This window comes from Tupaia chinensis, unplaced genomic scaffold, assembly GCF_000334495.1.
Source record: "Tupaia chinensis unplaced genomic scaffold, TupChi_1.0 Scaffold000492_1, whole genome shotgun sequence".
Classification (NCBI taxonomy): Eukaryota; Metazoa; Chordata; class Mammalia; order Scandentia; family Tupaiidae; genus Tupaia; species Tupaia belangeri.
The window spans coordinates 34,638-58,786 of NW_006160004.1; the positions used below are offsets into that span (position 1 = coordinate 34,638).

Here is a 24,149-nt window from a genome sequence, read left to right on the forward strand (position 1 = left end):
AAAAACACACACACACACACACAGAGAGAGAGAGAGAGAGAGAGAGAGAGAGAGAGAGAAAGGGAAAGCGAGAAGGCAAGTCACCAGGTCTGGGACTCAAACCACAGTCGGCCATGTGGGAATCTAGCGCCTTTATCCACCATGCCACCTGCCGGTCCCAGGTTTCAAGATTCTTAGTAGTAGAGATCTTTCTTTCATTAATTGCCAGAGGGTACCGGTACTCACCACACACATGCACACACATGCACACACACACACATACACACACACACACAGAAAGAGTGAGAGAGAGAGGGAGAAAGCTCCCCCCAACAGGCTGAGTCATGCTGCTCTCTCTTCCCCTCTCTCCCTCCTTCTGTCAGGATTTTGGGTATTCATGCACATGGACCAGGTCCAGGATTCAAACTTCGGATGTCCACGTGGAATCTGGATCCCTTAACCACTCCATAGGGCTGACGTGAAGTTGAAATATTTCAATGGCATCAGCATGTCAGCTGCCTTCCACAGATCCTGGCTTGCCTGGGAAGCCTGACAGAGAGTGAACCTCTCAAGCTGACAGAGCTGCCTCCTGCCCAGTGTGGGAACCATGTTGGTGACAGCCTTGGGGAATCACACCACACCCTACAGGAGAGCCTGGGCAGGGTCCTGAGGGTGCTGAGAGCTGAGGCCAGTCATCATGCTGAGCACTGAAACTTTTTTTAAAGAGAGATTTTTGCTATAAGAGCCCATGTGCTTGCCAGAGAGACAGAGAAAGAGAGACAGAAAGTGAGAAATCACCACCCCCATGGGGGAGAGATGGCCACATCATAATCTCTTCTCCTCCATTCTCCTCTTGGGATTTGGGGTGCCCATACACACGTGCCCTGCATGAGTTTTAAGCCACTGGGTTTGGGACTTGAACTGCAGTCAGCCATATGGGAGTCCAGCGACATAACACTATGCCACCTGTTGGTCCCTGTACTGAAGCTTTACTACAACTCGAAGAGGTGGAAATGGATAGGTGGGGAAGCTAGGGCAGCGAGGGGTTAGTGGGTCACATGGTGTCCTTCCAAAATGGCATGTTCAGGTCCTAACCACCAGGACCAGCAAAGATGACCTCGTTTGGAAATGGGGACTTTGCAGAGGAGGGCATACTGGAGTGGGGATGGCCCTGACCCAGTGACCCATGTCCTTATTAGAAGAGAAGGGCCAGCAGGTGGCATAGTGGATAAGGCACTGGACTCCCATATATCCGACCACAGTTCAAGTCCTGGACTTGCAGGTGCATGTGTGTGTGTATGCCCCAAATTCCAAGACTAGAATGGAGAAGGGATTACAGCGTGGCTATCCCCACAGTGGGTGATTTCTTGCTTTCTGTCTCTCTGTCTCTTCAGCAAGTACATATGACCTATAGTAAAAATCTCTCTTAAGTGAAAAATAAGATGAGACAGAGGCACACAGGGAGGAGGCCCTGGAGAACAGAGGCAGAGACTGGTGTGACACTGTCACAGTCAGGGAACCCCAGAGCTCGCTTGGCAGCTGGAAGGGGCAGGAAGGAGTCACCTCTGGAGACCCCAGAGCACAGGCCTGCTGACACCTTCATCTCAGACTTCTGCCTGGGGAGTTTTATTGTTTTATACCACCAAACTTGTGGTACTTGGTCACAGCAGCCCCTGGAACTAATTCCAAGTAAGTATCCCCACAATTCAAGAGGAGGGAAAGTCAGGAGGGTCCACACCCATCCTGCCAGGCTCTTTGCAGAGCAGGTAGCTTATGGGTGGCCCTCACCCTGGCTGCAGAAGCTGGGCCAGCGTGCAGAGTCAGGAGAGGCCATGGTTGGAGGCTGTGTGGGCCTCTGCATGCCCCCCCACCCAGTGTTTCTGCCTAGGACAGATTGGATGGGCCTGTCCCGGGACAGCAGGTAACATACCAACAGAATGGACACTCGGCATGGTTCCTTACCAGTGGCAAACCGTGCTCAGTACACTGCATCTAGCACGCCAGCAGACAGCCTCACCCTGTGGGGATCCGGAAACTGAGGGAGCCTGTGGCCGGCATCCGGTCAGAGGGGAGCTGTGCGTTCTGACAGCCACCTCCTCTGGGGCCCATTACTGCTGGTTAGGACATGTGTCTCCCATTCACGGTATCTCTGGGCCTCCACCAGCAGCACAGTGGGAACAGGCAAACTGCTCTGTCATCTGCACTTGAGGACATTTCCTTCTGTTCCTTTTGAACTGGCGCTCTGATGCATTTTGGAGTTTTGAAAAAATTACTTTGAATAAAAACAACAGAAAGTTAGCCCAAAATTCTCACTGCCACAAGTCACAGTTGGATGCTGCATGAGGCCTCCCAGCACGCTGCCTAGCTGCTCCGTGCTGAGACTGGCTGTCTGCCACTGCCGCCCCCTCCCCACCTGTCCCTTTGTTCCTTAATGAAGCCCACGTGCTCCTCGGTTTCACTCTGCTGGCTGCCAGGTCTGCAAAAGCTGCCAAGGCTGAACGCGCTCCATCTTTTCCTTTCCTTAGCTTCCTTTCTGGCAGCAGTTAGCAAGGCTAGGTGAGAAATACGTGCATATGAATGTACATACACACATGCGTTTGCACAAATACACAGATCTGTGAGAGAGCCTCTCCTCTCCCCTAACACAATTTACACAATGATTCTTTTCTCTTACATGATTTTTAAAAAGTTATTTATTCTATAAGTGAGAGACAGAGAGACAGCACCTTCAACAGTGTCTCCATATCACAATCCACCACCAGCTCAGCCAGCCCTGGATCATGGCACGTGCATGCCTGGTGTATTCAGGGAGGTCTCCAGACATGAACCTGGAACCTTTCCACATGGGTCAACCTTGCTCCTCGGTTTCACTCTGCTGGCTGCCAGGTCTGCAAAAGCTGCCAAGGCTGAACGCGCTCCATCTTTTCCTTTCCTTAGCTTCCTTTCTGGCAGCAGTTAGCAAGGCTAGGTGAGAAATACGTGCATATGAATGTACATACACACATGCGTTTGCACAAATACACAGATCTGTGAGAGAGCCTCTCCTCTCCCCTAACACAATTTACACAATGATTCTTTTCTCTTACATGATTTTTAAAAAGTTATTTATTCTATAAGTGAGAGACAGAGAGACAGCACCTTCAACAGTGTCTCCATATCACAATCCACCACCAGCTCAGCCAGCCCTGGATCATGGCACGTGCATGCCTGGTGTATTCAGGGAGGTCTCCAGACATGAACCTGGAACCTTTCCACATGGGTCAACCTTGCAGAGTGTCATGTTTTACTGCTGCACCACCATTTGGCTGCACTCTCACATGATTTTTTAGGTTAGCCATCACAAACTTACATTTATTCCTTCATTCAGCAGAGATTTTTGAGCTCCAAATATGTCCCTGCACCATGGGCCACCCCTCAGGTGCTCAGGTCTAGGAAATCACTTTCCGCAGGGTGCCTATTGTGTAAACAGCCTGAATCCCTGACTCAGCAGTCATTACTGTTCAGGAGGCCTGGTAACCAGAACAAGAGCTGAGGATGACCTCTGCAGCCAGCCCTAGGGGACCTGTCCAGGAGCCCTCAGTATAGGGGTGGAGGTCAGGTGGAAGGTTCAGAGCCTTTACACAGGAGGAAGCCTGGAGGAACCATGCAGCTTTGGCCCAGACAGCACGGCCAATCTGGCCAGTCTCTGACTGAGAGTGGGAGCTGGTGGTTTGGGGAGACACTCAGCTGCTGGGCACAAGCTGTCTAAGGGCAGTACCCCCAGCGTGCTCAGTTCCAGGGCTGGGAAAGTAGTGGGTACATGCAGAGGAGTGGAGAAGGATCAGACAAAACAGATGGGCGGGACTGGGGCTGGGAGAGCTAGGGATGGCCGACTCTCTCCAGCCAGTTTGGCGGGACTTCGGTCTTCTCGCCCTAAATGAGCCATCCTTATTTTGGGCTCTATGTTATTCACAGCAAGACCCAGTTTCACTTCTAAATTATTTAAAACTGGGTGTCCCCTCCGCGTTCAGCAAAGGGGCTGATTGGCCAGCTCAAGTATGAGGAGAGAGTAAAGCTGAGAAGAGGAGAGGGGCCAGGGACGGGGGTGGGGTGCTGTTTTTTCCAACCCAACCGGAAGGGCCCCCTGGCGTCATGGTGTCTGAGTGTGGGGGGATAGAATAAGCACCCCCAAACAGATGTCCCATCTGGAAATCCCTGGAACCTGTGAATGTGTTAGTTTATACAGCTAGAAGGACTTTGCACACACGACTAAGTTCGGGACGTTAGGACCAGGAGGGTAACCTGGGTCATCCCTGTGTGTCCATTGTCAGCACAAGGTCCTTCTACAAGGGCAGGGGGCTGAGGAAGTCAATGAGGGAGAGCAGGTAGGGAAGGTGGGGAGGAGGCTAGGGAGGGGAGGCGGCGCTGGAGAAGCACACTCTCTTCCCAGCCCAGAGTGCCTGCCACCGCACTGCTGCCTGCACCTGCACACACCCACCACCATGCAGGACTTCCTGGAGCTAGTCGAGTGCCCTGAAGACACCCCTGCCTTTCCCAGGTGCAGCGCAGTGTGGTGCTTAGGCTGTGGCCTAGGGTCAGGAAGGACCTCTCCTATGCAGAGTAAGACCGTAATGGGATCGACTGTTAATGACGATGTTTTCCATGTTTGCATTCTGAAAAGGGAAAAGAATGTGGTGCTGGCTGTCTCTAGATTCTAGGACTCTCCAGCAGGTGAGTAGAATCACTGGGACCGGTTGGCTGGAGAAGCAGAGAGCTGCTCCAGACCTGGTGACCTGGGGGTGATCTCGTCCAGAGGAAAGGAAGCAGCTGAAGCCAGAGGAGACGTGTGACCATGTATGACTGTGTGCGTGGTGATCAGATTCCTTCGGGGTTGAGCAGTATCAGCCTGACTCTGAAACTGAACAGGCAACACTGTCTCCCGTAGTGTGAAGTCTGTGAGTACGCTCTCATTTTGTAGGCCTAGAAGATGCCCTGTCCCGTGTGCAGTGGGAATGCTCCCCAAATGAAGAACAAGGGTCTGCCCTGTCATAAAACGCAGAGGGCCACAGCTTGCCTTGTTTTCGAATTCCCGAGAAACGCTGAGAAGCAACTAACTTCTTTATGGAGCTTATGGAAAACTTCCTAGCCTCGCTGTCCCCGAATTCTCCTCTAGCCTAACTTTGGATTGAAAATATCTGCTAGGAAAATATGTTAGAAAATGTTCGGATTAGTCAGGAAAAGAAAGGCACAGTATATATTTTCACCTTTTATTATTCTTGTCAATTCTTAATTTTAGATATTTGGTTTCTTGTTAAAAATTCAAATTATAGGGGCCAGCAGGTGGGGGTCGTTAAGGGTGTTGGACTCCCACATGGCCGACCATGGTTCTAGTTCTGGATCTGGAGGCTTCTTTTCTCGCTTTCTTTCTCTTTCTCTCTGTGTCTCTCTCTGTAAATATTAAAATAATGATAATAAAGTTAAATTTAAAAAATTCAAATTATAGGGAGCAGCAAATGGTGTAATAGTTATGGCGCTGGACTCCCACATAGTCGACTGTAGTTCAAGTCCCAGACTCGGCAGCTTAAAACTCACACTGGGTAGGTGCGTGTGTGTGCTCAAAATTCTGAGAGGAGAATGGAGAAGGGATTGCAGTGTGGCCATGCCCCCTGGGGGGTGATTTTTCGCTTTCTGTCTCGCTCACTCTCTGGTGAGTACACATGCCCTATTGCAAAAATCTCTCTCAAAAAAAAGAAAAAAAATCAGGGCCAGCAGGTAGCGTGATGGTTGGGGGCTGGACTCCCACATGGGTGACTGCAGTTTTAGGATGGACCTAGAGGCTCATTTTCTCACTTTCTCTCTTTCTCTGGTCAAATTAAAAAAATAATAATAATTAATAAATTTTTAAAAATCAAAGTATTTAAATGAAATAATCTATATTATAAAATAATTGAAAATCTCATGTAAAGGCCTACTTATTTCCTTTGCAATTTGATTAGAGCCAAATTTCAAAATAATAATGGAATTTTGCATTACTTTAAAGTATATGAAGAGACTTCAGGCAAGCATTTACAGCTATTTTTTGTGCAAAATACGGTTTAAATAATTTAGAAGTGAAACTGGGTCTTGCTGTGAATAACATAGACCACAAAATATAATGACGGCTCATTTAGGTCTTGTCTGAGTCTGGAGTTAGTCTGGGATTGTCTCGGGATGCTCCTCACAGCCTCGGGACTGCGACCCCTTCCATCATGTGGCAGGGCCTTCATTGCCCCTTTTATGAAGGCACTTCATAGTCCAAAATGGATGCCTCAGACCCAGCCATCTCCTCCACAGTCCAGCCATTAGCAGAGAGGAAGGGGCAGAGATGAAAGGGGCCATACCTGTATCCTGCCATCTCTTGAGAAGGATTCCCAAATACTGCTGGACGGTGTTTTCTGTAGCTGCCAAGTACCTGCCTGGGCCACCCCACGAAGGTGAACTTCAACAGTGCAAAGTGCTTTCACCGACAGGAACTGATTCTCTTAGACCTGGAGGCTGGTTCCTCCTGAGGCGACCCCTTAGCTTGCAGATGGCCTGTTCCCCCGTGTCCTCACACAGTCCTTCCTCTGTGTGTGCCTGGATTTCCCCTTCTTACTATTCGTTTATGAAGTTTCTTTATTTCTTCTGTGAGAGAAAGTGAGAGAGCACACACTCTCAGAAGGGTCTTTTTTTTTTTTTTTGGAGAGGTTTTTGCTATAGGACGCATGCGCTTGCCAGACAAACAGAGAGAGACAGGGAGACAGAAAGCGAGAAATCACCCCCCAGGGGGGATGGTCACGCCTCAATCCCTTCTCCTCCATTCTCCTCTCAGGATCTTGGGCACACGCACACACGTGCCCAGCATGAGTCTAAGCCACCGGGTCCAGGATTCGAGCCGCGGTTGACTACGTGGGAATCCAGCGACATAGCCATTACGCTAACTGCTGGTCCCTTTCAGAAGGGTGTTGATGCCACTATCCCTCCTCACACTCAGCCGGTCTGGATCACGAACACACGCGTGTCTGGTGTGCTCTAGGAAGTCTCTGGATGTGGGCTCAGAACCACCTCATGTGGGGTCAGTCTATGGAGTGTGGCATTTTAGTGCACTCTGCCCCACCCCCCACCCCTCACCCCGCCGTGGGAGATGGTCCTTTTCTCCTTTTTGGGATTGTGGGCATGCACACACATACACACACCTGGTGTATTTTTCAAGTGACTGGATCTGGGACTTGAATCACACAGCTGGCCAGGTGCCTTAACAACCACACCACTGGCTGACTCCGCTCCTCTTCTGAGGGCACCAGTCACATTGGATTAGGTCCGCCCAATGGCCGCATTGTAACTTAACCGCATCTTCAGAGCCCCATCTCTACATCCAATACTGGGGATTCTGGGAGTTAGGACTTGGACGTGTACATTCAGGAGGGATCCGGTTCAGCCTGTTGCAAGGGGACTCATCTCACAGGACAGTTGAGATGTGCTGCCACAGGCAAAGGAGAGCCTGCGTACCCCACCGAGTCCCAAGGACCATTGGGACCGCAGGAAAGGAGAGCCCACCCCACTGGGTCCCGAGGACCTCTGGGACCTGCTGTCGCTTGTTTTTCAGTCTCCTGTGTGGCAGGGCTGGCAGTCCAACGGTGGGAACTGGGAAAATGTGCCAGGACATAGGGAGAATTGACTTCCAGAACCTTCCTTCAGCCCCTGTTGGCTACTGAGAGGGAACAATCCCCTCCAGAACCCAGAGGGATGATTTTCCATGTGTCATAAACAGGTTAGTTACAATCTTTTGACTGAGAATTTCAACACCTCTCCTTTCAACATTGGGATCTGACAGATACAGTGTGTCCTGGGGCCACGGAGACATCCAGCCCAGCCTCCACCCTTGGAGGGGGGATGGAATACAGCGTGTCTCTCGGTGCTGGCCATGTGGGGCAGCGGCTGCTCTGGGCCAGAGGCGACCCGGGAGCCCAGTTTCCACTGATGAACATTTGGCCTGCGTGCTTAGCGCTCGCCCCGCCCTCATGCTAAATCAGTTCAATCTCACACGTTTCCTGTGTGATTCGTTAAAGATACCAGCAAGAGTTGACCATCACTTTGACTTCAGATACTACAAAGGAAGTCACAGAGGTGACCGTGATCTGCGATATGATATCAGACAGGGTGTGGTGAGAGGGTGGCCTCAGGGAGCATCCAGGATGTGAATGACAGACACGTCTCCTTGCTTCTCTTACTGCAAGGCCACAGCTGAAGTCCAGAGAGGCTGCGCTGCCCTTCTGACAGGGGAGGAGGAGCTGCACTTGCAGGGCTGCGCTTGGCCAGTGCCGGCCCCAAGGCGGGCATTTAGGAGGCTGATGTCAGATGCAGTTTTGGTGCATGCATCAGTCCTTGCATTCCTAGAAGTCTTCGAGGAGAAACCCTCTGGAAAACAGCATTTTCTTGTCCCCTTATAGAAACACGCACCGACGAAGGTGTGGCTCTGTGGATGGAGCACAGCCAACACGGTCCTTGTACACTCTGTGTTCCTGCCGGCAGAGGTCTTGTTGCAACACCCGGAGCTGGACAGCAGCACCCGCACGGTAGTCATCTCCAGTCTCTTTTGGAAAACCTCGGACTTTCTCCCCACGTTGGCTTAACCCTGATCATTGGGCAGAACGTTCACGTGGAGATGCCCCATCGGGGCGGGGATGGCGCTGGCTCCCATCAGAGGGCGTGCTGTGCCATGGGCAGCACTGGGGGGTGGGGCCTCTTTTGATCATCTCTGAGACTGGAAGTTCCACCTTGTCAGAGCCTCTGCCTGCACGCTCACTCCTCTTGCGGGCTCTGTCCCCAGGGCTGGGTGCCACATTTGCACTCTGCTGCCCCTGCTGTGCCAGGAGTTCCTCTGAGCTGTGGGCACAGCTGCCTCACCCTCCTGGGCCTCCTCTGCCTGTGCAGCCACTCATGGAGTCAGTGTGTGTAGACGTCTCCAGGGTCAGACTGACCAGGGCAGACAAGGCCTCTGAGCACTGGGCTCTGGGGGCTGCTTGATGTGTAAGGAGGGCTGGCTGGTGGCTTTCTCCATAGCCTGAAGGTGGGGACCTGTCTCAGTGAGTGGTGACTCAGGGGGCCTCCTCAGCCTAAGGGCTTAGCTGATTGGTAGGATCCACCAGGCAACATATCTGAAGCAGAGGCTCTGACAACCATCACGTGGGGAGCCCGATGCTCCTGGAGCAGTTGCCAAGGCCCTCTGTGAGTGGAACCAGGGTGGCTGTACAAGAGCCTGGACCTGTCGTAAATGTGCCGAGACGTGCTCTCCTTATGGACTCATGTCATTTGTTCCAGAATGTGGTAGGACCAGAAACCAGAGGAAGTGTAGGAGTGTGTACGCGTATGTGGATCTGTGTGTGTATGTATGATGGTACGTTTATGTTCATGTAAGTACGTGCATGCATGTGCATATGTGTTTGTGTGTGTAGACATGTGCATATATACGACTATGCATGCATCTAAGTGTATGTGTGCATGGGTGTAAAATTCAAAGTAGCCTCTTATGGGGATTTGTAAAGGGGTTGAAGTTTGGCAAGGCAGGCATTCAAAGTAATGTAACTGACAGAAGATACTGTTCAAAGGCTCCCTGACCAGGAAGGCAGGTGCCAAACCTTCACACGGGACAATGCAGACTGAGTGCATTGGTATCTGCACACCTCTGTTTTGGTTGCATTTTTGCTGGAGTTGCCATGTGTATTGGCTTTTGCAGGATTCAAATGAAAAACAAGAGTGAAAGCAAGAAGAGGCATCGAGGCCACGGTTCCTTCCGTATCATGCTGGAGTCAAGAAATGATGGAAAATTTTATAGGTCAAAATGAATTATTCAAAGATGGGAAGTCATATTTTAGAATTCACCAAGAAGGAACAAATATTCCAAGGAAACTGAGCCAACAACACACATATGATGCCCATGAAGCTGAGCATGCAAATGGTGTTTAAAGATCAGCTCTTCAGAGTGGAGGCTCTTTTTTAAAAATTAAAAAAAAAAAAAAAAGCTTTAGGGCACGTGCGCTCTCTGAAGAGAGACAGAGAGGGAGAAAGGAAATGAGAATCACCTCTCAAGGGGTGTGATTGTGCTGCAATTCCTTCTACTCCGCTCTCAAAATTTTGGGCATACATGCATGTACACTTGGCATGTTTTACAAGCCATGTGGTATCCAGCTGCCTTAACCACCAGGCCACTGACTGGCTCCAGAATGGAGGTTCTTGGGCGGGTTATTTTGTGCTTCCAGAAAAGGGGAGAGGGAGCCCATAGCTCTGAGAAGACATTTTGTGGCCTTTCTAGAAGCCTAAAAGCACACAAGAGTCTGAGTAAGCACTTCAGTGGCTGTGACCACCTCAGGCAAGAGCAAACACTTGAACCATGGACAAGTCAGAGGTCGGGCCTCACTGCCTGGACACCATGCCACCCAGAAGTCCCCAGTGCTCATACCCCAAACGAGGGCACCTCTCCTCCCCCAGGAGAGAGACCCTCAAATGTGTAAACGTGCCTCTTTTGCTCACCAGAGGATTTAAGTGTTAAATCCCCATTTCCCTGTAAATAAGTGCCTGGCCTTGGGCTGTCACCACCCCTGGTCATGCCTGCCTTTGCCTTCCCCGCGCACTGTGTGACACACACGGCCCTCGAGGTCTGACAGCCTGCCTTAGTCTGCACGCACGTCCCCATCACGCGGCACCGCCTCCCTCGGCTCATAAACACAGGACACGTGCACGTCCTTGCGGTCCAGCACCATTCTGACATTTAATGCTGAATTTACACGGACGCACGCGTCAGCGCACTGGCCAGTCACTTTAAGATACATCTGCGGGAAAAGCGGTATCCTTCAGTGCCATGTGAGAACTTGCCCGAGGCAGCCTGCGATACACAATTCTAGCAAAGAAAAAGTACAGTACTCATTTCTGTATAAGAATATATTATTTAAAAGACAGTTTAAAAATAAAAATTCTGTACAGCATCTTGAGTTCCTTTTTTTGTATCAGTGAAGAAAACAGTTCTTAGAAAACGCGGTCTTGTGGTGTCAGGAGCCCAGAGCGACTGTTCCCTGCGCCGAGGATCCCACGCAGCTCAGCCGGCCAGCCAGGAGCGGCAGCCCCACACGCCCGCTTTCTTCAGGCACAGTCTGCTTGGAAAAGGAATGTGAAGCCGGGTTTGTTTGTGCTGGGATTGCAAACAAGCAGGCATTTCACAAATGGACCATTCTCAAAGACTGAGGCTATTGGCATATTGCTGAACAAATTTAGGCAAAATAAAGCAATATTGAGTCCTTTTTTGAGCTATTCAAAAATATAATCTGCCTTAAAAACCAAATGTCAGGGCAAGGAGATGGAGTGGTAGTTAAAGCCCCAGATTCCCACATAGTTAACTGCAGTTCAAGTCCCAGACCCAGTGTGCTGAAAATCACTCTGGGGATATGTGTATGCATCCCCAGAATCCCAATGGAGAATGGAGAAGAATGGAGGAGAAGGAAATGTGGTGTGGCCATCCCCCATTGGGGGTGATTTCTCTCGTTTCCTCTCTCTTTCTCTCTTAGGTGAGCACATGCACCCTATGGCAAAAACCAAAAACAAAACAAAACAAAATCAGATGCCAATATTTATTGAGCACTTTGTATGGACCAGCACTTTTGCTCATGTAATTGCTAAAACTTCAGTAATAATGGTATTATTCCTCCGGTTTGCAGATTAGGGCTCCAAGGTTCAGAGAGGTGAGACACTTGCACACATCACTCAGCTTGCAATCAGCAAAGCTTGGGCTCAGAACAAGGCGTGCTGGACGCTGAAGCTATCCCTGCTCCTCTCACAAAACCACACCCAGTTCCCCATGCCCTGTGCCTTGAATACTTTACAAACCGAGGAGCTCTCAACGTACCTATTAGACACGTGCACAGTGTGACCTTATGATGTGTCAATAAGTGCAGGGGAAAATGGTTAATGTAAGAAATATTTAATTTATTTTTTTAAAGAGGTTTTTGCCTTGGGACCAGCAGTTAGCGTAATGGCTATGTCGCTGGACTCCCATGTAGTCTAGTTGATTGTGGTTTGAGTCCCGGACCTGGTGGCTTAAACTCACGCCGGGTGCGTGTGTGCCCAAGATCCCAAGAGGATCTATGGCATAGGTCCTAGTGTTGCATCCTGGGACCTCTCCGAGCACGCCCGGTGTGTACACGTGTGCCCATCATCTGTGCAGCTGAGGCTGGGGTGGACTGAGGCATGAGGGCTGTGTGGAGGGTCTCTCTCTAAGACATGAGTAAATTTAAAGTATTTGCTCTTATAAGTCTTGCATTTGCTAATTACTGATGTTTTTCTGTGAATTAAAGCATGTCCACCTTTCAGAGCCTAATTCTGAGTAAGATAAGCAAGGTATGAAGTTCCTCTTATTTGAGGATATTCCATAATGCATCCTGTCTCCCTCCCCTCCCCTCCTGCCCCTCCTCCCTCGGTCTCTGATGCCCTCCCCACGCCGTCTCCATTGCTGGAAGCACGCACGTCCTTTCAGAAGAGCGTTACCTTCACACTTCCCCACATCTCTGCTCTTCTCCTTGGACTTGTCGCTGTTGCCACATGTCAAGCTCTCGGTCTCCTTCTGTAGCTAGGACAGAGTGCAGGGGAGGCAAAGGTCAAGTCCCAGGATGACAGCAGGCGAGGCCTCTGTGGCCTGAGATGCTAAAACATGAAAAGCTGCCGTGCACCACCTCCCTCCACGTGCCACACACGCACGACGCAGCCTTGCACACACACCACCCTCCCCGTTACCCTAGGCCATGCCTCAGCAGCCCTGTCCCGGGCCTGGACGGTGAAACTCCTGCTGGCTGCAGTCAGCACAGCCGCAGCGGGCTGATGGGAGCTGTTCAGTCTGGATCAGGCTCCGCCGTGCACCCCTTTTGTATGTCTGTCTATTTGGGGGTAGGAAGGTGCCTTGGATGGTCCTGGATCCCCCCTGGGCAGTAGGACATGGAGACCCAGGTCCTTCTGGGTCTGGACCCTGGGAGCCTCTTGTCTACGTCCATCCCTCTGCATACTCCACTCAGCCTTTTTGAAAAAGAGCTTTAGAGATTTCTCTGTGACCTTCTGGTAAAAGAGTCCAGCTGGACACACTGGGACTGCTGGCTGGGATTTTCAGTTGACGGTAAGCATTTATTAAGCACCTGCAGTATGCCTAGTGTTGTACACCAGGTCAGTGTGTGCATAGTATACCAGGTATTGTTGAGGGAGAGGTGACCCATACCAGGACATGCCTGGATGACAGCTCAGTACCCTGTAGGGCATCGGGGGTGACAAGGACTTCTGTGTTCCCAGGAGGGAGGGGATGGGGATTTGAGCCCTGGGTAAGTCCTGTCAGAAGAGGGTGACTCATGAACACAGGGGCTGTGTAAAGGGTAGGCTGGCAGAGGTCACACTGAGTTTGCAACCTCCTGCCTCAGCCTCCGTGAACCCCTGGGATTACAGGTGCACGCCATCATGCCCATATTTGGGTTGGACCAAGAATCGAACCTGGGCCTCCCAGGCATCCTAGCCTGCAGCACGTGTACCACATGGGCCAAGGGGGTCATTCCCTGACCAAGACATTTTACCTCTTTCACAGCATCGTCAATTTGCTTCAATTCCTCATAACGATCTCTGGATTCCCACAGGGGCTGCAGCATGGCATCCTCAACCACGGGAAAGAGCTGGGAGAGACAGACAGCCCACCATTCTTAAGGCGACAGAGGACGTTGGAGAAAAACAGGTGTCAGGTCCTCTGTGTCGTAGTGGGTCCCGTGGGGACTTACTCCCTCCCGAGTGCACTTTGAGGTTTTGGAAGGGTCTTAAAAGGCACTAGGTTGGAAGTTGCTGGTTGGTCCCACCCTGTGAGGCCCTGGCACTTCCTCCTTCCACCATCCCAGACCCCCTCAGCCTCTGCTCTCATCATTCCCCTTGGGGCCCAGCAAAGCCGTGCCCTTCTCTCTGGCTCCTATGTGGGGCAAGGATGGGGCAGGCCAGCAGGTTCTCATGAAGACGCAGGTGAGGGGTGAGGAGGACAGGAAGCTGCGGGCAGGGGCGGGGCAGAGGATGAGTATATTTCAGACATGCTGACTGGGGGCCTTGCGATCTGGGCCCTGAAGGGAGCTGGGTGAGGACATATGTGGGCAGGGAGCAAGGCTGGCAGGTGGCCTGGGCCTGGACGCTGGGCTTCACAGCCAAGGCACTGATGCCAGCTGTTTCTCTGGTGGTGAGGGAGACGACAGAGGGAGGCATGGCAGAATCAACAGAAGCAGCTGCTGCAGCCTGCCGGTCCTGAAGGCCTGCAGTGACGGGTGAGGGCAAGGAGGTGGCACCAAGGGCCAGCAAAGCAGTGGGGGCTGAGCACAGAGTGGAAGGCACTGCAAGGGGCAGGCTCCCAATGAAGCAGGGAGGATGGGGTCCAGGGAGCAGTGGTCACAGTGAAGACAGGATGATGAGGATGTGCACATATGTGAACCTGTACGAACACATGCACACATGTATGTGCCATGTGCACGTGGACTGACACACACTTCTATACATGCATGCACAAACATGAATATGCATGTGTGCATGCATGTGAGTGATGTACATGCTTTCATGTGTATGTGCATGTGTGTGTACTTCTCACCGTTTCATCATCAGCATGTGGTGACCATTACTCACCTTGGTCACTGTTTCAAACATTGGGATCAGGACAAACTTGATGAAGCCAATTTGGGCTGTGGCTTTGGTCACTTTGTCTCGGTCCATGAATGGGGCCACAGGCAGGCCTTCCGCCTTCTCGCGGTCGCTCTGCGGGGAATGCAGTGGACAGGAGCATTAGAGTGAGAAGGGCCCGTGGGATCTGCAGAATCTGGAGGAGAATTACATCCAGAATGGAACAAGCTCCTTAACCGAGCACCACCTGAAACACGCTATAAATGCGTGTTAGCAAGCACGAGGGGCAATGGCAGTGTTCCTTTGCTATGTGTGCCGCTGGGGCTGTGAGGATCTCCGAATTCAGGGGGATGGCAGTGGTCAGAGGCATCACAGGGCTGCTCAGCAGTGGAGGGGCTGAGAGAACACCCCCGCTCCATGCTCTCCTAGGGCTCATCAAGCCGATGTGTCTCATGGCTTACTGCCCTCTGCAGTAACACTTTCCATTTCAGCTGGGTGGGTTTTCTGTGTCTCCATCTTCCCCAGGGGCACCCCTGTAAGAGGACCTGCTGGGTCCCTGCACCCCTGGGGCTCCCTTCTGCTCTCTGGTTCTTGCTTCTTGAGTTTCAGGCAGTTTGCTTAGCACGTGTGCCCCTAAAAGCAGCTCAGCTGGGGGTAACAGGTGGTAGTTTCACAGCATTCGCGCTTCTGGGCTGTCACTGTTCTTCATGTCTCAAATGCCCAACTACTTAATTTCTGAAGTGCATCTGTGGTGAGGGCCTTCTTGTGGCAGTTGCTGGTGTCACACACACCAGTCTACCACGACAGGCTTTTACAAACACCCTCATCAAGAACGCTCATCTTAACAGAACTATTAATAGTGACTGGAGGTTTGATGGCTTTGCAAGACTCTTACCTGCATAAAATATTCTTCTAATAAACAGTCCACCCACGGTTCTGCAACTTCCATGGGACGGACCTCATTGGAGATATCACAGCACTTTATCAAGATCATCTTCAGCTGAAAGAAGACATTTGGGGATTTAGGCCCCGGAAGATAGCGCACGACCTGCTGCTGGTGTCTGCTGGCCTTCCATTGCAGGCAGGAAGGGACAGAGGTGGTGACGTGGGCCAAGGGGGTCATGGAGCTCTACTTCTTTGTGGAGGGACATGCTCTCTCCCTGCAGTGGCCTGGCAACTTTGCTCAGTGGTGGGTGTCCTTGCAGTCTGTATTTAGATCTCTCAGCCTCACCAGGGGGTGGGGAGCATCACTATACCCCCAAAACGTTGGATTTTTTTCTTGGATATAGACATTTTGTAACAGAAGCTATAAATGGTAAAGTTAAAAAAGATTACTTCTTGGTAGTTGGGGATATAGGAAGAATGTGGAAAGCATTGTGTGGAAGCGCTGGTTAGAGAGGGCAATAAAGGGGGCCAGCAGGTGGTATGGTGGGTAAGGCACTGATTCCCACATGTTCAACTATGGTTCGGATCCTGGGTCCAGTGGCTTGAAAGTCACACTGGGCCCATGTGCATGTATGTCCCAAATCCCAGGAGGACAGTGGAGGAGAAGGGATTGAGGAATGGCCATTACCCCTGGGGGATAATTTCTCACTTCCCCTCTTTCTGTCTCTCTCTAGTGAATGCACAAATCCTATGGCAAAAATCTTAAAAAAAAAAAAGGAGCAATAAAGGAAACCCACCAAGATGGATGTGCCAGGACCCCTGAGCAATGTGTGACATGTGTGGTCATGTGAGAGGGGAAAGTGGAGACCTTCACTTAAAAGCACAGAGGGTACCTGTCTTGGCACCCTCTTGCCCTGGAGCACTGGCAGGGGCACTCGGCCCTTCCTGGCCGGTCCATGGGCATCTATGAGCAGATCCCAAATCTGGAGTTAGAAAAATTCTACAAATGTCAAAGGTGGCCTCAGTTCTGCCTTCTGTCCCCAGCCTGTCACCTTCCCTGGGTCAAGTGGGGTCTCTCCATGTCCGGGACCTCAAGTGCATTTCTGCTGGTACACCTATAGAAATCGCCTCCCCCTGCTATGGAGCCTGTGTGCGCACCTCAGGTCCTCCAGGCTTCCTGGCCACCCAGACCAGATGATGTCACTCAGCACTCCGCTCAGCCACACCGTCTGGGACTGTTCCCCAAGTGGGTGTGTTTCTGTCTTCCCAGGAGACTGGTAGTTCCTCCGAGCCTGGCAAGGGCTGGGCACACAACAGGTGCTTTGGAAGGACAGGGGTCAGGGTGAAGTCTTTAGCTGAAGTGTCCCCACCAGAACTAGCCAGGAAATGGCCTTTGGACTAGCTGTGGGGACTGGTGTCCCACAGACTTGCAAGGGGCATGCACAAAGGACTGTCACCTGGGTCCCAGCCCCCAGGGTCCCAGCACTGGTTGTCTTCTGGGGTCTGAGGTTGATTAGGTGAGAACATGCACTGGGGTGAGGACCGAGCTGTCTGCCTTGTTTGCCCCTCCTGGATCTTGCACAGGACAGAAGGGCTGGGGGCGGGACTTGGCTAAGCACAGCTTGGTTCAGCTCCAGGTCCACACGGGCTGGCAGATTTACGCCCCCAATCCTGGCTGGACTTCATAGTGACTCAGCCCTCATCACCTTCTTGTTGGCTCCTGGGAAGTGGGCCTGGCCATCTTCCTCTGTGAAGAGTCCGGCTCTAGACCAGAGGCAACTAATTATAATGCAGCCGGGTGGGAGATGCCCCCACAGCAGGCCTGGTACACAGCCCGGGCATCTTGTCCTCTGGAGGGAGCTGGGGATCTACCCCCTCAGCCCCTGCACACCTATGCATATTTGCATTCCTAGCCCAAGAGCCTCCCCTGATCTGGGGCCTGTCTCCCCACCTTGACTCAGAACCACCGTTCCCTGTCCTTCCCTGGACCCTGTGTCCATGAAGAGGCAGGAGATTTTGCGTGGGGCTTCATGGCAGAGGGCTGAGCCCTGCCGGGGCCGTAAGTCATCTGTCCTGGTCTGGTGCCAGACTTGGGGATAAGAAGAAGCACAGGGGCCTGTTCCTGCCTCTTGCTTGCACAGGGCAGGGAGTGAATAAAGGTCGGCTGTTGTTTGAGTGTGGCTCGTGACCACCTCACAGTGGATGGCAAATGCTCTACCCTGCCCTTCCTCATCTCAGAGGAAAAAAGGAAGAAGAGACAGGGTTCAGCCTAGTCCCCTCCCCACCTCAGATGCGTCCCCGTCTTCATTCTTCTTGCCCTCCCCACATCCTAGGGGACAATGTGGCCTCTCCATTGGCTTTTTTTTTTTTTTGAGAGGTTTTTGCTATAGGGTGTGTGCGCTTGCCAGAAAGACAGAGAGAGACAGAGAGACAGAAAGCAAGAAATCACCCCCTCAGATGGGATGGCCACACCGCAATCCCTTCTCCTCCATTCTCCTCTCAGGATCTTGGGCACGCATGCACACGCACCTGGTGTGAGTTTAAGCCACTGGGTCTGGGACTCGAACTGTGGTCAACTATGTGGGAGTCCAGTGACATAGCCATTACGCTAACTGCTGGTCCCTCCATTGGTTTTTCATAAGCAGGGACTTGCTTGTTGCAAATCCGACAGGACTGTATCTCTTTCTTTCTGCTTAGTGAAGGGATGTTTCAGGGGTCCTGATCGGGGGGAGATAGGGCCCCTTGGTGCTCAGTTCTGAAATACAAGAGGCCCTCTGCCCTGGGGATACTCTGTATGAACTATAGTTCAGGGGTAAGAATGACAGCCCTCAGAGCTTGGATCTACCTGGGGCCACATGGTTAACGTTCAGTCTGACCTAAACTTCAGCTTCCCTGGTGATGGAAAGTGATGATATTGATATTTTTAGAATACTTGTCAGGGGTGCATGCACTTGCCAGAGGGAGACAGAGACAGAAAGGGAGGGAAATGAGAAGGCAGTCCCACAGAGACAGAGAGACAGGGGATGGTCACACCACAGTACCCTGCCCTCCATCTCTCCGTCCTGCTGGGATTTTGGGCATGCGTGTACATGTGCCCGGGGTGTTGCTCAAGCCACTGGGGCTGGGATTCAAACCGCTTGCTTGGCCATGTGGGATCTGGCTCTCTTAACCACCAGACCACAGGGCTGGCCTGATGATTCTGATTTTATACAATCAATCTCAAGAATGAGAATGTCAAAAAGTATGTTTAACACTCAGACCAGACTCAACACAGCCGACTTTCCTTTTGTGGCTGGGAGGAGGAGTTTTGCCAGGCTCTGTTTATAAGTGGCAGACACCAACAGCCTCAGGCCCACCCTTCTCGCTGGTGAGGTCCCCTCCCTGCTCTAGTGGCCTGTCCCGGTTACAGAGGGGTGCCTTGGCCTGGTACTAATGCTGAATCTGAGGCTGGTTCTAGCATGTGTTCTGGGGGCTGTGCCTTGGTGGGAGACCACCTTTACTCTCAGGAAACTGAAGCAAGACACATGGTCTTCACCCATTCATCCTCAAGTCAAACCTCAGTGGGAGAATGGCAAAGGTCACCTTTTAACCATGAAGGGTCTCTTTCTAGGGAGAGGCTTTCCCAGTAAGAGAGGAGACCTTGAACTCCAAGTGTGCAGACGCTTGGTTCCAAGGCAGGACTAAGAACGAGTGTGTGCGGGGGGTCTTGGTTTCCAGCCTGAGCTGGACAGCCTGACTCTCACCCAGCAGCCTGGAAACAGCCAAAGGAGCCTACTCACCAGGGTCAGGTGCTCCTCATTGCTGTAGTCGAAGTTCTCCATTTTCTCTTTGAAAGAATCCATAATTTCAGCATGCCTTGCCATGTCAGTGGCCAAGATCAGTGTGATCATTCCCTGAAAGGTGAGAGCAGGATGATTGCAGACAGAGCCTGTGGATACACTGTACCCCTTAGCCCTACTGCAGTGCTCAACTTGACAGTCACTGTCTGACTTTTGCAGAAAAAAATAGAGCAGTGAAGAGGCCAACTTGCTCAGGGCGCAGATGGGGAGTCCATGTTGGTGCAAGCCAGGATGTGTGACTGTCACCCCACTGGTGTGACCGTGCTGCACAGCGTCCCCTTGCAGCCTGCCAGGACGAACTCACAGATCGCCGTGTGCGTGAAGTCTAGCAGCCTGCACCTGTGGCCAAAAGCTTCCCCCACATTTAGTCATCTAGTAAAGTCCACATCTTACTGTTGGAAGTCAGACACGAATTTTCTAAGAGTATTTTTCTCTATTATCAAGTCTATATGTGGTTACACACACACACACGCACACATATGTGTGTGTGTATATATATATATATATATATATATGGCTTAGGAATAATTGAAGTCAGAATATGTTGAATAACATTCATGTAACACATTTGTAAATGAGGGTGCAATGACCTTTTTAATATAAATATTTCATTATCTCACTGGTCAAATACTGGTTTAGGAAAAGTAGCATAATCTGAAACCATGACCCTCCACCTGTGCATCTGTCCCTCCATCTACCTATCCCTCCACCATCCATCTGTTTGCTCCACAGACAATTCTGAGTCACAGCTCTGTGCCAGGTCTGGTGTTCTACTTTTCCAAGAAACTAGAGCTACAGGGAGCAAATACAAAACCCAGATCAACACAGGTCATTTCAAATGTATCACGTGCATTTTTTTTTTTTTGAGAGATTTTCACTGTAGGGCGCGTGCGCTCGCCAGACAGACAGAGAGAGACATAGAGACAGAAAGCGAGAAATCACCCCCCAGGGGGGATGGTCACGCCGCAATCCCCTCTCCTCCATTCTCCTCTCGGGATCTTGGGCATGCACGCACACGCGCCCGGGGGGTGATTTTGAAGTCACCGGGTCCGGGACACGAACCGCGGTCGACTACGTGGGAATCCAGCAACATAGCCATTACGCTAACTGCTGGTTCCCACGTGCATTTTGAATATATGATATTCTGTAGAGACTTGTTTTAGTAGCAAAGGATTTACTCAGCCTTCAAAATATCCAAGGACTAAACATTTAAAAAATTGTTGGGATGGGGCCAGCAGGTGGCATGGTGGTTAAGGGTGCTGGACTCTCACATGGCTGACCGTGGTTTGAGTCCTGGACCTGGCAGCTTGCTTTCTCACTTTCTCTCTCTCTCACTCTGTCCCTCTTTGGTAAAATTTAAATAAAGTTCAGTAAAAAAATTATTAAAAAAAAATTGTTGGAACCACTGAGGCCAGCAATAATTCAACTGAACCTACATGAGAAAGGTTCTGGGTTCAAGTCCCAGGATCTCCCTGAGCACACTGGTGTGCCTGTGTGCCGGTGATCCAGGCAGGTTGAGACCGGAGGGGATTGTGGACTTAGGACCTTGTTGGGAGTTCTCTCTCACTCTCATAAAAGAAGTGAATAAATGAGCTTAAGTAACAGTTGGGACGACTGATTTTACCCCTAGCAGGCTCATGTTAAACACTTTGAAGTAAGGAAGTTGGTGGCCCTGTGCATCTCTGTGGCGGCATATGAAGAAGGCCCATCTGCAGGGGGCTTCCTCCAATCAGGCCAACCTCTTTTCTTTCAAGGTGCTGCCCTGACTTACTCCTGGGGCAAGTCGCGTGCACAGGGTGGAGGAGGCCCCACGTGGTGGCGTCAGGGCAGCCGCGGCACACGCCCGGGCCTCTCTTCCTCGTGTGCCCCTTCACTACTTCAGGGAAGGCTAGCTGCAGCCATGGCAACCCCACACAGCACAGGCTTACAGGGTGGGCTCATGGACACCAGGAGGCCAGAAGGGCTGACGTGTCAACAGTGACGGCCCTTACATTCTACGTTTAGCTTGGGACTTCCTGGAAGCACAGACAGATTGGGAAATGGTTTATGAGGTGGTTGCTCTTTGATTAAGTACAGCTTATCAGTGCTCTGGGGGGCAGGCTGTTTTCCCAGTTTGCAAAGGACTCCAGAGAGTGTCAGCTGCACGGCAAAGGAGGTCTCTATCAGCCGCGTCTGCAAGGAAGCCCATTTGAGACCTAGAACAAGCGAGGTCTGCGTGGACTGCATGGCAGACGGTTCCTCAAAGAGATGGAGGTGGCTCTCCTGTGAGATTCCCGGCTGCCGTGCACAGTGTAACAGACTTGGGGTGCTTAAAACAAGAGATCCATCCTGTCACAGTTCTGGGGCTGGGAATCAAAACCAAGCTGTTGGCAGAGCTGTGCTGCCTTCCAAGCCTTCAGGGAAGGCTTCTTCCTGCCTCTTCCAGCTTCTGGTAGCCCTAGGCATCACTCTGGCCTCTGTCTACACTGTCACATGGCCGTTTCCTATGTGTCTGTGTCTTCTCTTCTGTTTTCTATAAGGACAATCACCATTGGGCCCACCTGTGTGACCCACAGTGCTCTAATCTGGGGACCCTGACTTGAACACATCTAAAGAAACCTTTTCCAAATAAAGTCACATCCACAGGTTGTGAGGGTCCAGAGGTAGACACACCTTTCTGGGGTTACTTTTCACCCAAGGTCACTCAGATCATCCCTCTTCTGCAAGCGTCATAGGCTGGAGCTCTGAGATACGGCTCAATGAGGACTCCAGTGTGGAAGGGTGAGCTGGCAGTGCTGCGGGGTGACCCTCCTCTCCTGCAGGTGCCCTTTCATCCTCCTCCCCGTGTGCCTTGTGGAAAGTCCCTGTTCTAGTCTGTTCTATTGCTGAGAAATACCCGAGTCTGGATAATTTAAAAAAACAGAGGTCTATTCAGCTAATGTTTGGAGGTCCGAGGTCAAGGGTCTGCATCTGGTAAGGTCTTTTCACTGCACAGCAGAGGCAGGGTGCGCACAGAGCAGAGCAGAGTGAGTCTGTGTCCGTGTCCGTGTCTGGTCTGGCCCCTCTCTCTCTCCTTATGGACTCACCAGTGTTCAGGTGGGGCCGCCTGGTCACTTATCCAACCTAATCACCTCTCACAGGCTGCACCTCTTTGTCCCACAGTTGTATTACCTTCCTGTTCTCTTAGTACCTGAGGATGGTTTGGCCAAACTACTGGGGGGTCACATTCTAACCATGGCAATCCCCTATCTGCAGTGGCAGTGGGGTGACTGGACCATGGGTAGCAGGTGACAGCAGCTGGGAGCAGCAGTTAGCTCTTGTGGTCAATCAAGGGCTGTGGCTGCGGCTCCCCATCACCCACCTTCTCTAGGCCTCAGTTTTCTGGGCTGCAACAGGCAAAGGACTTTTCTCAAAGGGAATCAGTGACGGTGGTAGTAGTCTTTGAACCAAGGGCCTGTGCAATTGCACATGTGCATGGTGAGGGGATGCACCTGTGGGTCCATCTGGGCCCTGAAGGAGGTGGGAGAGCGGGCAAGGGCTCCCAGGATGCACTGCTGTGACCAGGAGCATCCAGCCTCTGGACAGTGGGCTTCTGCTTGGTCCCCTAGTCACCTGCCCTTAGCCTCGCCACCCTGCACACCTGTCTGATCTGCTTGAAGCCATCAGATGGCACATTGGAGAAGATGTTGCACTCGGGCCGGGCGAGGATCTGGAAGGCCACAGCACAGTGGTGGTTCTCCAGTGGGGAGATGTCATTGTACCGGACGGCCAGCTCTGTCCGGGCGTTGATCTGGTACCTGGAAAGCAAGGCGAGAGTGAGGGGTGACGGAGACACCCTGCATAGGTCACCTATTCACCCAGGTGTAGACGGGGGACCTGGGGAGGTGGAAGAGAGCACGGTGGGTCTGCCTTGCCAGGAGCTCACTTCCATTGGCTGTGCTGTTCCCCTGCTGTCCCTGACTAGACATCCTCATTTTTTTTTTTTATTTACTTTGTTTAAAGAATTACTTTATTTAGCTTTATTTGTTCATTTATTTGTTTGTTTGTTTTAATTTGAACAGAGATGGACAAAGTGAGAGAGAGGGAAAGTGAAAAAGCAAGCTTCCAGGTCTGGGCCTCGAACCGTGATCAGTCATGGGGGAGTCCATCTGCCTTAACCACCACGCCACCTGCCGGCCCCCGACATCCTCAGTTTTATAATACTCTGAAAAACACCTTGGACCCCAGACTGCTCCCTGGGATGGCACCCTGCGGCGCTGTCTTCCACCCCTGCCTCTTGCACATTGCCACGGTTTTTACTACCCACCAAAGGCTGCCTGGAAGGGGCAGGAGATGCTCTCAGGTCAGAGGCTGAGGCGAAGGCTCTCTGCTGGCCTGCGTCCTGTGCATCATCGGGAATGTAGGTGCACAGGAAAGGAAAGACCGACAGAGCCCCGGAGACGGCCTCCCTGAAGGAGTGCCCATTACCACACCTGGGGATCAGGTCTCGACCATGACAGAGGGACTCCGAAGCACACGTGATGTCATCGCACACACACACACACACACACACACACACACACAAACCCCACAGAGAACTGATGCGTCTCTGTGAATGGGGACCAGAGCCGCAAGCCTGGGCTTTGTCTGTCACATGGGGCTGAACTCTGTGCCCTAAGGGGACCAGAGGGGGTCCGTGCCTTGACCCCAACATGGACCCCTCCTCCTGCCCTTCTCTGGCTCACGTCTAGCCCTTGCCCTCTGCTTGCTCCCTCTGGAGGCAGGCTGGGGGCCGCCACGGAGGCGCGGGGCTTGGCGGGCTGG

The 24,149-nt window shown here is 51.8% G+C and overlaps 1 protein-coding gene across 8 annotated transcripts in view; it reads right to left on the bottom strand.

The window, feature by feature from the left end:
• Window positions 1–10,723: 10,723 nt before the first annotated feature.
• Window positions 10,724–24,149, bottom strand: part of PDE9A (phosphodiesterase 9A) — a 108,394-nt gene continuing 94,968 nt past the window's right edge. For 2 of the 8 annotated variants that reach the window (XM_006156358.3, XM_006156360.3), the window contains exons 13-19: window positions 22,987–23,143; window positions 19,308–19,421; window positions 15,539–15,643; window positions 14,650–14,778; window positions 13,575–13,670; window positions 12,511–12,592; window positions 10,724–11,126 (exon numbers count right to left, since the gene is read on the bottom strand). In XM_006156358.3, the coding sequence (XP_006156420.1) occupies window positions 11,113–11,126; window positions 12,511–12,592; window positions 13,575–13,670; window positions 14,650–14,778; window positions 15,539–15,643; window positions 19,308–19,421; window positions 22,987–23,143 (697 nt within the window). In that variant the 3' untranslated portion in view covers window positions 10,724–11,112. Of the gene's footprint in view, window positions 11,127–12,510; window positions 12,593–13,574; window positions 13,697–14,649; window positions 14,779–15,538; window positions 15,644–19,307; window positions 19,422–22,986; window positions 23,144–24,149 lie in introns of all 8 variants that reach the window. The other 6 variants (XR_003550671.1, XR_003550669.1, XR_003550670.1 and 3 more) reach the window with 6 other exon arrangements.